The sequence below is a fragment of the Pelodiscus sinensis genome, chromosome 2 (genome assembly GCF_052426305.1).
Source record: "Pelodiscus sinensis isolate ZL-2025 chromosome 2, ASM5242630v1, whole genome shotgun sequence".
In the NCBI taxonomy this organism is placed as follows: Eukaryota; Metazoa; Chordata; order Testudines; family Trionychidae; genus Pelodiscus; species Pelodiscus sinensis.
In genome coordinates, this window is record NC_143053.1 from 262,676,439 (window position 1) to 262,689,649 (window position 13,211).

The 13,211-nt window shown below is 45.7% G+C and overlaps 2 protein-coding genes across 4 annotated transcripts in view; both read right to left on the minus strand.

Moving 5' to 3' along the window:
* Positions 1 to 13,211, minus strand: part of LOC112545555 (stonustoxin subunit alpha-like) — a 298,534-nt gene that overhangs the window by 37,199 nt on the left and 248,124 nt on the right. The window lies entirely within an intron of this gene.
* LOC149525497 (uncharacterized) overlaps positions 1 to 13,211 on the minus strand; it is a 48,252-nt gene that overhangs the window by 17,246 nt on the left and 17,795 nt on the right. For both annotated transcript variants that reach the window (XM_089775943.1, XM_089775942.1), the window contains exon 3: positions 3,039 to 5,057. In XM_089775943.1, the coding sequence (XP_089632069.1) occupies positions 3,039 to 5,057 (2,019 nt within the window). The remainder of the gene's footprint in view (positions 1 to 3,038; positions 5,058 to 13,211) is intronic.

Genomic DNA, 13,211 nt, shown 5'->3' on the forward strand with positions numbered 1-13,211 from the left:
GTCAGTGTGGTAAATACTGGAATAATTTGCCTAGGGAGGTTATGGAATCTCCATCTCTGGAAATGTTTAAGAGCAGGTTGGATAGACATCTATCAGATATAGTCTAGACAGTACTGGGTCCTGCCATGAGGGCAGGGGACTGTACTCAATGACCTTTTGACATCCCTTCCAGTTCTAGTGTTCTATGATTCTGTGGACCATTGGTCTCACCCAGCATGGCCATTCTCATGTTCTCTTGGGTGAAAGAAGTCAGCAGTCTAGACATAGCCTAAGTAAGCATGAAAGGGACAAAAATGTCTCTGTTTTTGGAGAACCATCTCTCTGCACTTCTAACATATGAATCCCTTTTGTAGGTGAAGTGGAGGCTGTGACACTTAGTCAGAAAGAATATTATAAGATTTGGGAATGGTACAGGAAAGGGCAACAAAAATGATTAGAGGTAGGGAACAGTTTCAATATAAGGAGAGATTAAAGAAACTTGGACTGGTCAGTTTGGAGAAGAGATGACTAAGGGAGGAAATACTAAAGGAAAAAGCGAGTAAAGAAATGTTGTTTATTTCTTTACATAGCACTAGGACAAGAGATCACCAAGTGAAATTAATATGTAAGGGTATGTCTACACTACAGCGCTAATTCGAACTAAGCTAATTCGAACTAACGCGTCTAGAACTAAAAACTAGTTCAAATTAGCGTTTTGCTAATTCGAACTAGCAAGTCCACACTGAGTGGACCCTGAACAGGGCTTAAGGATGGCCGGAAGCAGTGCCGGCAGGGCATCAGAGAAGAACTTAGAGCGTGGAGATGCTGTCTCAGGCTAGCCAAGGGCTGCGCTTAAAGGGTCCCGAACCCCACCCCGGACAGACAGTTTTCAGGGGTGCCCCGCTTGCAAAGCAGTCCTGGCTTGGATTGCCCGGAGTACCCACACTGGGCACATCACACCACTCGGTCATCAGCCCGGCTGCACTTGCCGCAGGCTGCCATCTGGTGAGAGGGGACAATCGGGGGGCTGCAGGAGAGCTTCCACCCCCAGAAGCCCGCAGACCCAGCCCAGTCCTCCCCATCGGGGGCTCGTACCCCATTCCTCCCTCACCTCCTTCCACTTACCCTTCCCTAGCCCCCCTTCTTATTGATGTACAAAATAAAGATAACGTTTCTTCCAACATTGACTCTGTCTTTAGTGAACAAAACTGGGGGAGACTGGGAAAAGGAGGTGGGAGAGGGGAAGAGAAAGGCTGGGAGAGGGGAGGGCAACTAACATGATCAGGGGTTGGGAACAGGTCCCAGATGAAGAGAGGCTACAGAGACTGGGACTGTTCAGCTTAGAAAAGAGGAGATGGAGCGGGGACAGGATAGAGGTCTCTAAAAGCAGGGGTTGGGTGGAGAGGGTGCATTCATAAAAGTTCTTCATGAGTTCCCATAAAGAAGGACTAGAGGACACCAAAGGAAAGGAATGGGTAGCAGGCTTCAAACTAGTAAGAGAAAGTTGTTCTTCTTCACAAAGCAAATAGTTATCCTGTGGAACTCCTTGCTGCAGGAGGCTGTGAAGGCTACAACTAGAACAGAGTTTAAAGGGAAGTGAGATCAAGTCATGGAGGTTGGGTCCATGGAGTGGTATTAGCCAGGGGGTAGGAGTGGTGTCCCTGCCCAAATTTTGTGGAAGGCTGGAGAGGGATGGCACGAGACAAATGGCTTGGTCACTGTCTTCGGTCCATCCCCTCCAGGGTCCCTACGGTTGACCGCTGTCGGCAGACAGGCTACTGGGCTAGATGGACCTTTGGTCTGACCCAGGACGGCCATTGTAAGCTCAGGGCTCAGGGTCGGGGGTCTCAGTGGACCCCCTTGATTTTCATGCACACCTGCTCCTGGGTGGCCAGGCTGGCAGCTCTCCTGCCCTAGACGGCCACTTTCCTGTGCCTAGTGCGGACATCGTGGACAAGGTCCACGATGTCCGCACTAGCCCAGGAAGGTGCCCGCCTCTTGCGGTCCAGGGCAAGCTCCCGGGAGCCGCCAGCCTGGTCCCGGGAAGAGGGGGTGGGCTGGGGGACATCGGGTGGGTGGCTCTGTGCCGTGCCAGGTGTAGGGTCTGCTGGCTGGGTGCTGGCAGGCTTGCACCTGGCACGGGCACCGTAGCCAGCCCGTGGCCCTTTAAGGGGTCTGGGGCCGGGAGGGGGGCATAGAGTTTCCCTGGTGTTGGCCAGAGTGGCCACCAGGGAAATCTGGGGAGGGCTAGCCTCCCACTAGTTCGAATTAAGGGGCTACACACCCCTTAATTCGAACTAGTAAGTTCGAACTAGGCTTAATCCTCGTAAAATGAGGTTTTCCTAGTTCGAACTAAGCGCTCCGCTAGTTCGATTCAAATTCGAACTAGCGGAGCACTAGTGTAGCGGCTATGAATGTTAGTTCGAACTAACGTCTGTTAGTTCGAACTAACATTGTAGTGTAGACATACCCTAACACGGTTAAATGAAAAGGGGAAATACTTCTTCACACAGCCCAGTCAACCCAGGGAACCTACTGCCAGGGAATATTGTGAAGGCCAGAAACAATTAGAGAAGTTCTCAGAGGACAGATCCATGAATGGCTATTAGCCAAGATGATGAGAGAGGCAACCCCAAGTTGTGTGTGTCCCTAACCTTTCTGCAGAAGCTGAGGGCAAACACTGGGATGGATCACTCTACGATTCCCAGATCGGTTTGTTCCCTTTTAGGCACCTGGCACTGGCCAGATGGAAGTCAAGGATGTTGGGTTACTGACTCCATATGGCCTTTCTTATGTTGAACCTCTCTTGGACATGGGCCTGGATCACTGGTCATCTAAGCCACCGAGTCCATGCACAGGAACCAGCTTAGGTGTTTCCCTGGAAGCTAGGATGTCTTTGTAATTTCATTCATTATCTGTATGGAAGCTGAGCCCACATTATACACCCAGATGATTTAGATTCATTCCCTTGGTAAGGAATCTCTTACCTGATCGAGTAGCTCCAGGCACAAGAGGCCTGTAGGGGAAGGAAGAACATGCTGGTTTATATCAATATTTACCTTTCTTTATTGTTGAGATCCAGCTCTCCTCACTCGGGTCACTCACAGCCCCGTCCGCACACACGGCCGACACCCAGAATCTGTAGGGCGCCCCAGGCCTCAGTCCATCAATGGTGCAGGACTCGGTTCTCTGTCCCGTCCTTCGCTCCAGCCATTTGGCTTCTCCAGCCTCCTCTCTGTATTGCACCTTGTACTCGCTTACACTGACTCCATCTCCAATGACACGTGGACTCTCCCAGGTCAGGGTGATGGCAGATGATTCTACAGTCGCTGCTACAGGTTTCCCGGGGGGGCTGGTAGGAGGAAGCGTCTTCACCGTGTCGCTCACGTCGCTGCTCTCGCTGAGCCCTGGTTTGCTCATGGCCGCGTATCGGAACTGGTACTGGGTGTTTGGACGGAGCCCTGTGACTGTGAGTGTCTCTTGTGTGTTACTGACATTCACAGCCACCCAGTTCTCCTGCCCGACAAGTCTGTACTCTGCCCGGTAGCCGCATATCTCAGCCCTGCCATAGGCTGCTGGTTTCAGCGTGAGCTGCACATGGTCATGTTGGACTCCTCCAATCAGGAGAGGAAGAGGCTTTGATGGAGGCTGGAAGTTGGTGCTGAGCAGCTCTCTGTTTTCATACAGGTAAATGGAAGCACCTGGATTGGCCTTGTCTGGAACAGAGGCCACAATGAACCCATTAGATTCATTGATATGGGCAAAATCCAAGAAGAAATTTACAGACTCTTGTGCTCTTCGGTGACTCTCTTTGTCCTCGAACCAGTGACTGGATTTGGGGGTTTCACATGCAGAACTGGCTGATGCTGGCTCATGGGTTTTCTCTGCATGTGAGGTCTGCAGCCAGGCCTCTAAAGCGGATAAATATGGCTCCTCCTCATGTAAGGAAGTAAATGTGAAGGAGATGATGTACTTATGCATAGAGTTCGACAGTAGCTGCTGGAGCTCAGTGGCGGAGGAGGCAACATCCACGCCACTTAGAAGAGTGAGGTACGAGTCCACTAACTTCATCTCCTGCACCTTTTTATCTAGATGTTCACTGAGTCGCTGAGCACTGAACGAGGATCGCTCTTTGCTGCTTAGCACGTCCAGCAGGGCCCCTTCCTCTGCTCCCCCGCCGCGGACAGAGGGTACGATTTCTGCCAGCTGCTGCTGGACCGTCTGTCTGTACCGATGACACAGAGCGTGGAACCGCTGGACTTTCCTCTGGAGTTCCGGGAAGGTTGTGGCCGGTTTGTCCATTGCCATGTCATTGCAGCGCATGTCTAGTTCTGTGAGGTGCTCCAGGGCAGCGTGGACACTGGGAATCAGCCCTACACTGACCTCACGTATCAGCTGAGGGCCGCTGGAATCTTGCCTGACCAGCGGGTACAGCCAGACTGTCACTGGAACGGCCTCCTCCCCGTTGTCTCCCAGCTCCTTGGGGAGGGCAGAATAAATGTTTATGGCTTCTTGGTAAGTAGCCGGCTTGTTCTCAAGCCCAAAGTCACCGTAGAACGTGCAAGTGATTTTTTCAGTGTTTTCTATTTCCTTAGTGTCCATTTTGGGTTCTCCGTCTTCTGAAATCTTGGGGATCTTTTTTACCAAAACTTTCATCTGTCCCTGTATCTCCTCCACACTCTCACACGAAGAAGCTTCCCGATCGAACACGAAGAAAGCCTGAGCCCCGTACAGCACAGCCGTGACCACGTGGGTTGCTTTGCCTTGGTCCAACACAGCAGGATAAGGGGCTTGCTGCCCTACATGGCTCATCGTCAGCTGCTCAGACCTTGTTGTCATTTTGTACTGGAGAGTGACTCGGGCCTGACGCCGGGATCGCCTGGTGTCCCTCAGATACTCAGCAGAGCCCTTCACTTCAACCATCCCGCACAGGAAACTGGTCTGCAGCCATTCACCCACCTGGAGTGCAGAGGCCTTAGCTGCAATCGTGTCCGAGTCAATAACCTGAAATTCAGCCTTGTCCTCTTTCTTTATGTTCACGTCCTTTCTAAGAGCCGCCCTGTCCATCAGCATGAGGCCTGCAAAATTCCAGACATATAGTGACTAATCAAGAAGCTTGGAAATCTTTTGCGAGTGTAACATGGACAGGGAGATCCAAATCTGGGACCTCTGGTGCTTAGTGTATGAGCTTCTTCCACTACTGCCTTCTCAGACTCTTTGGCCTGCAACCCACCTCCCACAATACAAACCTTTCCATGTATCATCAGCCAACCACGCATGACACAGAATGCCTTCACTTATAGCTAAATACCATAGATACCAAATTATTTATATTAGGGTACAGGAACTATTATGTAAGGGGGCATACGTAACCAATAAAAAAGGAAATATTATTAATCCAAAATTAAAATAATTAAATGGATAAAGAGATAAAGGGTATGTCTATACTACCCTCTTTGTTCGAAATAGGAGGGTAATGTAGGCACACCGCACTTGCAAATGAAGCCCGGGATTTTAATTTCCTGGGCTTCATTTGCATAAGCGGGGAGCCGCCTTTTTTAAAACCCCGCTCATTCGAACCCTGTGCCGCGTGGCTACACGGGGCACGAACTAGGTAGTTTGAACTAGGTTTCCTATTCCGAGGTGTACCGGTAGTTCGGAATAGGAATCCTAGTTACTCCTCATTTCATAATAACTAAATTTGATTTAATAACTCCCAATATAACAGAATTGAGCTAGTATGTCCCCACTATGAGGAGCCTTGAAATGAGTCCGAGGCAGGCTCTGTTAATGTGGATACTCTACCTCGACGTAGAGCCTCAGGAAGTGCTGAGGAGAAATTAGTTTGAATTACTCTGGGGAGTCGTTATTTTGAAATAGTGGCACCGGAGCATCCACATGACCCGCTGTTTCTAAATAACTATTTAGAAATAAGCATTATTCCTTGACGAAAGCAGGAGTAAATATTTCAAAATAATGGGCTTGGTAGTGGAGCTGATCTGCTGATATGATACTAGTATTATCTGCCCCATTGTGACGGTAGATGCATACTCAGGATGGTCTGGCAAGGAGGCAAAAGCAGATCTGGCTGCCATCCTGGCTAATAGCCATTGATGGACTTAACCTGCATGAATGTATCTAGTTCTTTTTTAAAACCCGTTATAGTCCTAGCCTTCACAGTCCTAGGCAAGGAGTTCTATGGGTTGACTGTGCACTGTGTGAAGAAGAACTTAGAACATAAGAACATAAGAATGGCCGTACTGGGTCAGACCAAAGGTCCATCTAGCCCAGTATCCTGTCTGCTGACAGTGGCCAGCACCAGGTACCTCAGAGAGGGTTGACCGAAGACAATGATCAAGCGATTTGTCTCCTGCCATCCCTCTCCAGCCTCTGACAAACAGAGGCCAAGGACACCATTTTATCCCTTGGCTAATAGCCTTTTATGGACCTAACCTCCATGAATTTATCCAGCTTCTCTTTAAACTCTATTATAGTTCTAGCCTTCACCGCCTCCTCTGGCAAGGAGTTCCACAGGTTGACAACACGCTGTGTGAAGAAGAACTTCCTTTTATTAGTTTTAAACCTGCTACCCATTAATTTCATTTGGTGTCCTCTAGTTCTTCTATTATGGGAACTAATAAATAACTTTTCTTTATCAGCCCTCTCCACACCACTCATGATTTTATAGACCTCTATCATATCCCCCCTCAGTCTCCTCTTTTCTAAACTGAAAAGTCCCAGTTTCTTTAGCCTCTCCTCATATGGGACCCGTTCCAAACCCCTAATCATTTTAGTTGCCCTTTTCTGAACCCTTTCCAAGGCCAAAATATCTTTTTTGAGGTGAGGAGACCACATCTGTACACAGTATTCAGGATGTGGGCGTACCATAGTTTTATACAGGGGCAGTAAAATATTCTGGGTCTTATTTTCTATCCCTTTCCTAATAATTCCTAGCATCCTATTTGCCTTTTTGACCGCCGCTGCACTCTGTGTGGAAGTTTTCAGAGAACTGTCCACGGTAACTCCAAGATCCCTTTCCTGATTTGTCGTAGCCAAATTAGCCCCCATCATACTGTACGTATAGTTGGGGTTATTTTTCCCGATGTGCATTACTTTACACTTATCCACATTAAATTTCATTTGCCATTTTGTTGCCCAATCACTCAGTTTGGTGAGATCTTCTTGGAGTCCCTCACAGTCTGCTTCTGTCTTGACTATCCTAAACAGTTTGGTATCATCTGCAAACTTTACCACCTCATTGCTTACCCCTTTCTCCAGATCATTTATGAATAAGTTGAAAAGGATTGGTCCCAGGACTGACCCTTGGGGTACACCACTAGTTACCCCTCTCCAATCTGAAAATTTACCATTTATTCCTACCCTTTGTTTCCTGTCTTTTAGCCAGTTCTCAATCCAAGAAAGGACCTTCCCTCTTATCCCATGGCCATGTAATTTACACAAGAGCCTTTGGTGAGGGACCTTGTCAAAGGCTTTCTGAAAATCCAAGTATACTATATCTACTGGATTCCCCTTGTCCGCATGTTTGTTAACCCCTTCCAAGAACTCTAATAGATTAGTAAGACAGGATTTCCCTTTACAGAAACCATGTTGACTTTTGTCCAACAAATTATGTTCTTCTACATGATTCACAATTTTATGCTTTACTATTGTTTCGACTAATTTGCCCGGTACTGAAGTTAGACTTACCGGTCTGTAATTGCCAGGATCGCCTCTAGAGCCCTTTTTAAATAAACTTCCTTTTATTTGTTTTAAATCTGCTGTCCATTAATTTCATTTGGTGATCCCTAGTTCTTATAATATGGAAACAAGTAAATAACTTTTCCTTATTTACTTTCTCCACACTACTCATGATTTTATAGACCTCTATCATATCCCCCCTTAGTATCCTCTTTTCCAAGCTGAAAAGTCTTTGTCTCTTTAATCTCTCCTCATATGGGACCTGTTCCAAACCCCCTAATCATTTTAGTTACCCTTCTCTGAACCTTTTCTAATGCCAGTATATCTTTTTTGAGATGAGGAGACCACATCTGTATGCAGATTCAAGATGTGGGCATACCGTGGATTTATATAAGGGCAATAAGATATTCTCCGTCTTATTCTATCCCTTTTTTAATGATTGCTAACATCCTGTTAGATTTTTGACTGCTGCTGCACACTGCGCGGACGTCTTCAGAGAACTATCCATGATGACTCCAAGATCTCTTTCCTGATTAATTGTTGCTAAATTAGCCCCCATCATATTATATGTCTAGTTGGGCTTATTTTTTCTAATGGCTACATCTAGACTGGTATGATTTTCTGGAAATGCTTTTAACGGAAAAGTTTTCCGTTAAAAGCATTTTTGGAAAAGCGCATCTAGATTGGCACGGATGCTTTTCGCAAAAGCACTTTTTGCAGAAAAGCGTGCATGCCAATCTAGATACACTTTTCCGCAAAAAAGCCCCAATTGCCATTTTCGTGATCGGGGCTTTTTTGCGCAAAACAAATCTCAGCTGTCTACACTGGCCCTTTTGCGCAAAAGCTTTGCTCAAAAAGGACTTTTGCCCGAATGGGAGCAGCCTAGTATTTCCACAAAAAGCACTGATTTCTTACAGTAGGAAGTCAGTGCTTTTGCTGAAATTCAAGTGGCCAGTGTAGACAGCTGGCAAGTTTTTCCGGAAAAGTGGCTGATTTTCCGGAAAAAGTGGCCAGTCTAGACACAGCCAATGTGTATTACTTTACACTTATCCACATTAAATTTCATTTTCCATTTTGTTGCCCAGTCACTCAGTTTGGTGACATCTTTTTGAAGTTCTTCACAGTCTGCTTTGGTCTTAACTACCTTGAACAATTCAGTATTGTTTGCAAACTTTGCCGCCTCACTGTTTACCCTTTTCTCAGATCATTTATGAATAAGTTGAAAAGGGTTGGTCCCAGGACTGACCCTTGGGGGACACCACTAGTTACCCCTCTTCATTCTAAAAATTTAACATTTATTCCTACCCTTTGTTTCCTGTCTTTTAACCAGTTCTCAGTCCATGAAAAGATCTTGCCTCTTATCCCATGGCAACTTAATTTACGTTAGAGCCTTTAGTGAGGGACCTTTTCAAAGGCTTTCTGGAAATCTAAGTACACTAGATCTACTGGCAGGGGCAGATGAGAGTTTTGCGTGGCCCAGGTTACGGGGCCTATTGAAGTGCAGGGCCCCGGGCAGCTGCCCTGCTTACCCTGCCCTATATCCGCCGCTGTCTCATGGATTCCCCTTTTCACATATTTGTTGACACCTTCAAAGAAAGCTAATAGATTAGGAAGACATTATTTTCATTCACAGAAACTATGTTGCTTTTTGCCCAACAAATTATGTTCTTCTATGTGTCTGACAATTTTATTCCTTATTATTGTTTTAACTAATTTGCCCGGTACTGACGTTAGACTTACCGGTCTGTAATTGCCGGCAACGCCTCTAGAGTCCTTTTTAAATATTGGCATTACATTAGCTATCTTCCAGTCATTGGGTACAGAAGCTGATTTAAAGGATAGGTTACAAACCATAGTTAATAGTTCCGCAATTTCACATATGAGTTCTTTCAGAACCCTTGGGTGAATGCCATCTGGACCCAGTGACTTGTTCTGTTAAGTTTATCAATTAATTCCAAAACCTCCTCTAATGACACTTCAATCTGTGACAATTCCTCAGATTTGTCACCTACAAAGGATGGGTCAGGTTTGGGAATCTCCCTAACATCCTCAGCTGTGAAGACTGAAGCAAAGAATACATTTAGTTTCTGTGCAATAACTTTATCATCTTTACGTGCTCCTTTTGTATCTCAATCCTCCAGAGGTCCCACTGGGTGTTTAGCTGGCTTCCTGCTTCTGATGTATTTAAAAAAAACTTTTTGTTATTACCTTTTGAGTTTTTGGCTAGTTGTTCAAATTCCTTTTTGACTTTTCTTATTACATTTTTACACTTTATTTGGCAGTGTTTATGTTCCTTTCTATTTACCTCACTAGGATTTGACTTCCACTTTTTAAAAGATGTTTTTTTATCTCTCACTGCTTCTTTTGCATCATTGTTAAGCCACGGTGGCCCTTTCTTTGTTCTTCTACTGTGTTTTTTAATTTGGGGTATACATTTAAGTTGGGTCTCTATTATGATGTCTTTGAAAAGTGTCCATGCAGCTTGCAGGGATTTTACTTTAGTCACTCTCCTTTTAATTTCTGTTTAACTAACCTCCTCATTTTTGCATAGTTCCTCTTTTTGAAATTAATGTTATTATATTATGGTCACTACTTTCAAGCGGTCCTATTATAGTTACGGCTTGGACCAGATCCTGCACGCCACTCAGGGTTATATTTTATCTTTTGTCCATGCTGTAACAAGCCGTTTGCAAGATCAGCAGAGGCTAAGGTTTGCAGACTTACGTGCTTGAAACCCAGTCTCAACCAGATACTGGTCATAACTTATTTATGGTTTCCCGGGCCTGAAGAGGGGGAACTTAGGTCTGGACCTTTCACCCACACAGGATGGCCAGAAAAATATCCTCAGACTCAGCAGAAGTATTATTAAATATAAGTCCCAAATAACTGGTTCAGGCTAAGTAAAGTAATCAGACACAGGTTGCAATAGATAATCACAAAGACCCAGGGCAACAAACTGATGTATATGGGTATGTCTACACTACAGCGTTATTTTGAAATAACCTCATTCCTCATTTGAAATAGTTAATTCAAAAAAGTTATTTCGAAATAACGCGTCTACACACAAAATGCATTTCAAAATAGCGTTTTGCTATTTCGAAATAGCGCTTCTGCACTGAGTGGACGCTGAATCACATTTAAGGCCGGTCAGAATCAGGTCCAGCAGGGCATCAGGTCAGGAGTTACTTTGTGTGGCTGCTGCCTGAGGCTATCTGAGGTCTGTGCTTAAGGGGCCTCCCCTTTCCAGACAGCTGGTTCTCAGGTTTCCCTGCTTGCTTGCCTACCTCGATGAGGGACAGCAAAGCATTGTGTCTCTGCAGGCCCTGGTTGCCCTCACTTGGGATACCACAGCACTCTGCAACATGGAGCCAGAGCTGCCCCTGGGCACTCTGGTGCTTCTTGTGGACACATTGCTGTGAGCCTGGATGCACTTTCTGCAGGCTGCCATCCAGGAGGTCCATCAGGGGGCTGTCAGTATCCAGGAGGTCCTGCAAGAAAGCTTCCACCCTGAGGAGCACTAAGAGCCTCCCTGGTCTGCCCACTGGGGGCTTGTGCCTCATTCCTCCCTCACATCCTTCCACTTACCTCTCTCTACCCCCCTCCCCTTCCTGATGTCAAATAAAATACACCTATTTTCTTGAACACAAACTCTCTTTATTTAACAAAACTGGGAGCGGGAGAGGGAGGGTGGGTCACCCTAGGAAGGCTGGTGGCCCCCTATTTCGAAATAAGTGTCTACACAGCACTTATTTCAAAATAGTTATTTCAAATTTGGCATTATTCCTCATGGAATAAGGTTTACCAAATTCAAAATAAGCGCTCCACTATTTCAAATTAATTTCAAAATAGCGGTTTGGCTTTGGAGATGCTAGTAAAGTTATTTCGAAATAATGGCTGTTATTTCAAAATAAATTTGCTGTGTAGACATACCCTAAGATAATAAGTTAAGAGAAATGATACATTGACCAATAGGAAAAAAAACCTTCATCATTAGAAATGTTCTCTATTGAATATGCATAAAACATATTATCGTCAGGGTCACTTGGTATGAAAGTGGGACCCCAGCCAAGAGGCAATGGGGAGGAGAAGATGTAGTCCTTGGAAGGACTAGAATGATGGCCCCTGGTGATGATTGGGAAGGTGAAGGTAATGAGAAAGATGATGGGCTAACATCTAAGATTGTTCTAGAAGGAATGATGTAAGTATATGGTAAGGAAATATGGATGTACATTCCCTATCTTATGAAACTGAGGTGTTTGTGACTGTGCTAACTGTATTAATAAACTATAAATATTGTAAATATTCAAGAGTTTCTATATTGTGAGTGTTAGTACCGTGCACATCAGAGTTCCAATCATAGAATAATTGAACACTGGGCCTGATCCTTGGACAGAGAACCTGTAAAACCCAAAGGTGGGTAATTAGAATTTAATATAATCTTAAATCAGGCTACACCAGGCCAACAAGCCCCCAACTGAAGTACAGGATCTGCCGAAAAAGCTCCCTGATGTCGGCAGAGCTGCGGCTAGACTTTAATTTCACTTTCGAAATGGTGCTTTATCGGCACAGCGCCAGAACGTGAATATGCAAATGAAATCCGGGATATTTAAATCTGGGCTCATTTGCACTTTCAAATGGCAGAGGGATGTAGCCTACATGTAGCCTGAGAGTGAGTAAGGGCTGTGGACAGCAAATGATGGCAAGGAGGGGAACAGAAAGGCTTGGGCCTCAAGGAAGTCTTGGGGAAGGGATGGAGTAGATCTTGGCTTGTCCTGACATTTACAAAATGATCTTGGGTGTAAAAAGGTTGGAGACCACTGCCATACGGAGTCTCTTTGTTATTTTGAACTATTGTTCCAGTGGAAGCTGGAGTCTTTTGGCTAGCCTAGGCGGTGGGCTGAGAGCTGAAATCACTGAGGGTATGTCTACACTAGCCACCCTAGTTCGAACTAGGGTGGCTAATGTAGTCATTCGAACTTGCAAATGAAGCCCGGGATTAAAATATTCCGGGCTTTATTTGCATGTTCCAGGGCGTCGCCATTTTTAAATGCCCCCTAGTTCAAACTCCGTACCCACGGCTACACACGGCACGGGCTAGGTAGTTCGAACTAAAGCCCCTAATTCAGACTAGAATCATAGAACCATAGAATAATAGGACTGGAAGGGACCTCAAGAGGTCATCGAGTCCAGCCCCCCGCCCTCAAGGCAGGACCAAGCTCCGTCTACACCATCCCTGACAGATGTCTATCTAACCTGTTCTTAAATATCTCCAGAGAGGGAGATTCCACCACCTCCCTTGGCAATTTATTCCAATATTTGACCACCCTGTGGTCATTGCAGGAGGAGTAACGGTAGTCCAAATTAGGGGCTTTAGTTCAAACTACCTAGCCTGTGCCGCGTGTAGCTGCGGGCACAGAGATCGAACTATTGGGCATTTAAAAATGGCGACGCCCTGGAACATGCAAATAAAGCCCGGAATATTTTAATCCCGGGTTTCATTTGCAAGTTCAAATGACTACATTAGCCACCCTAGT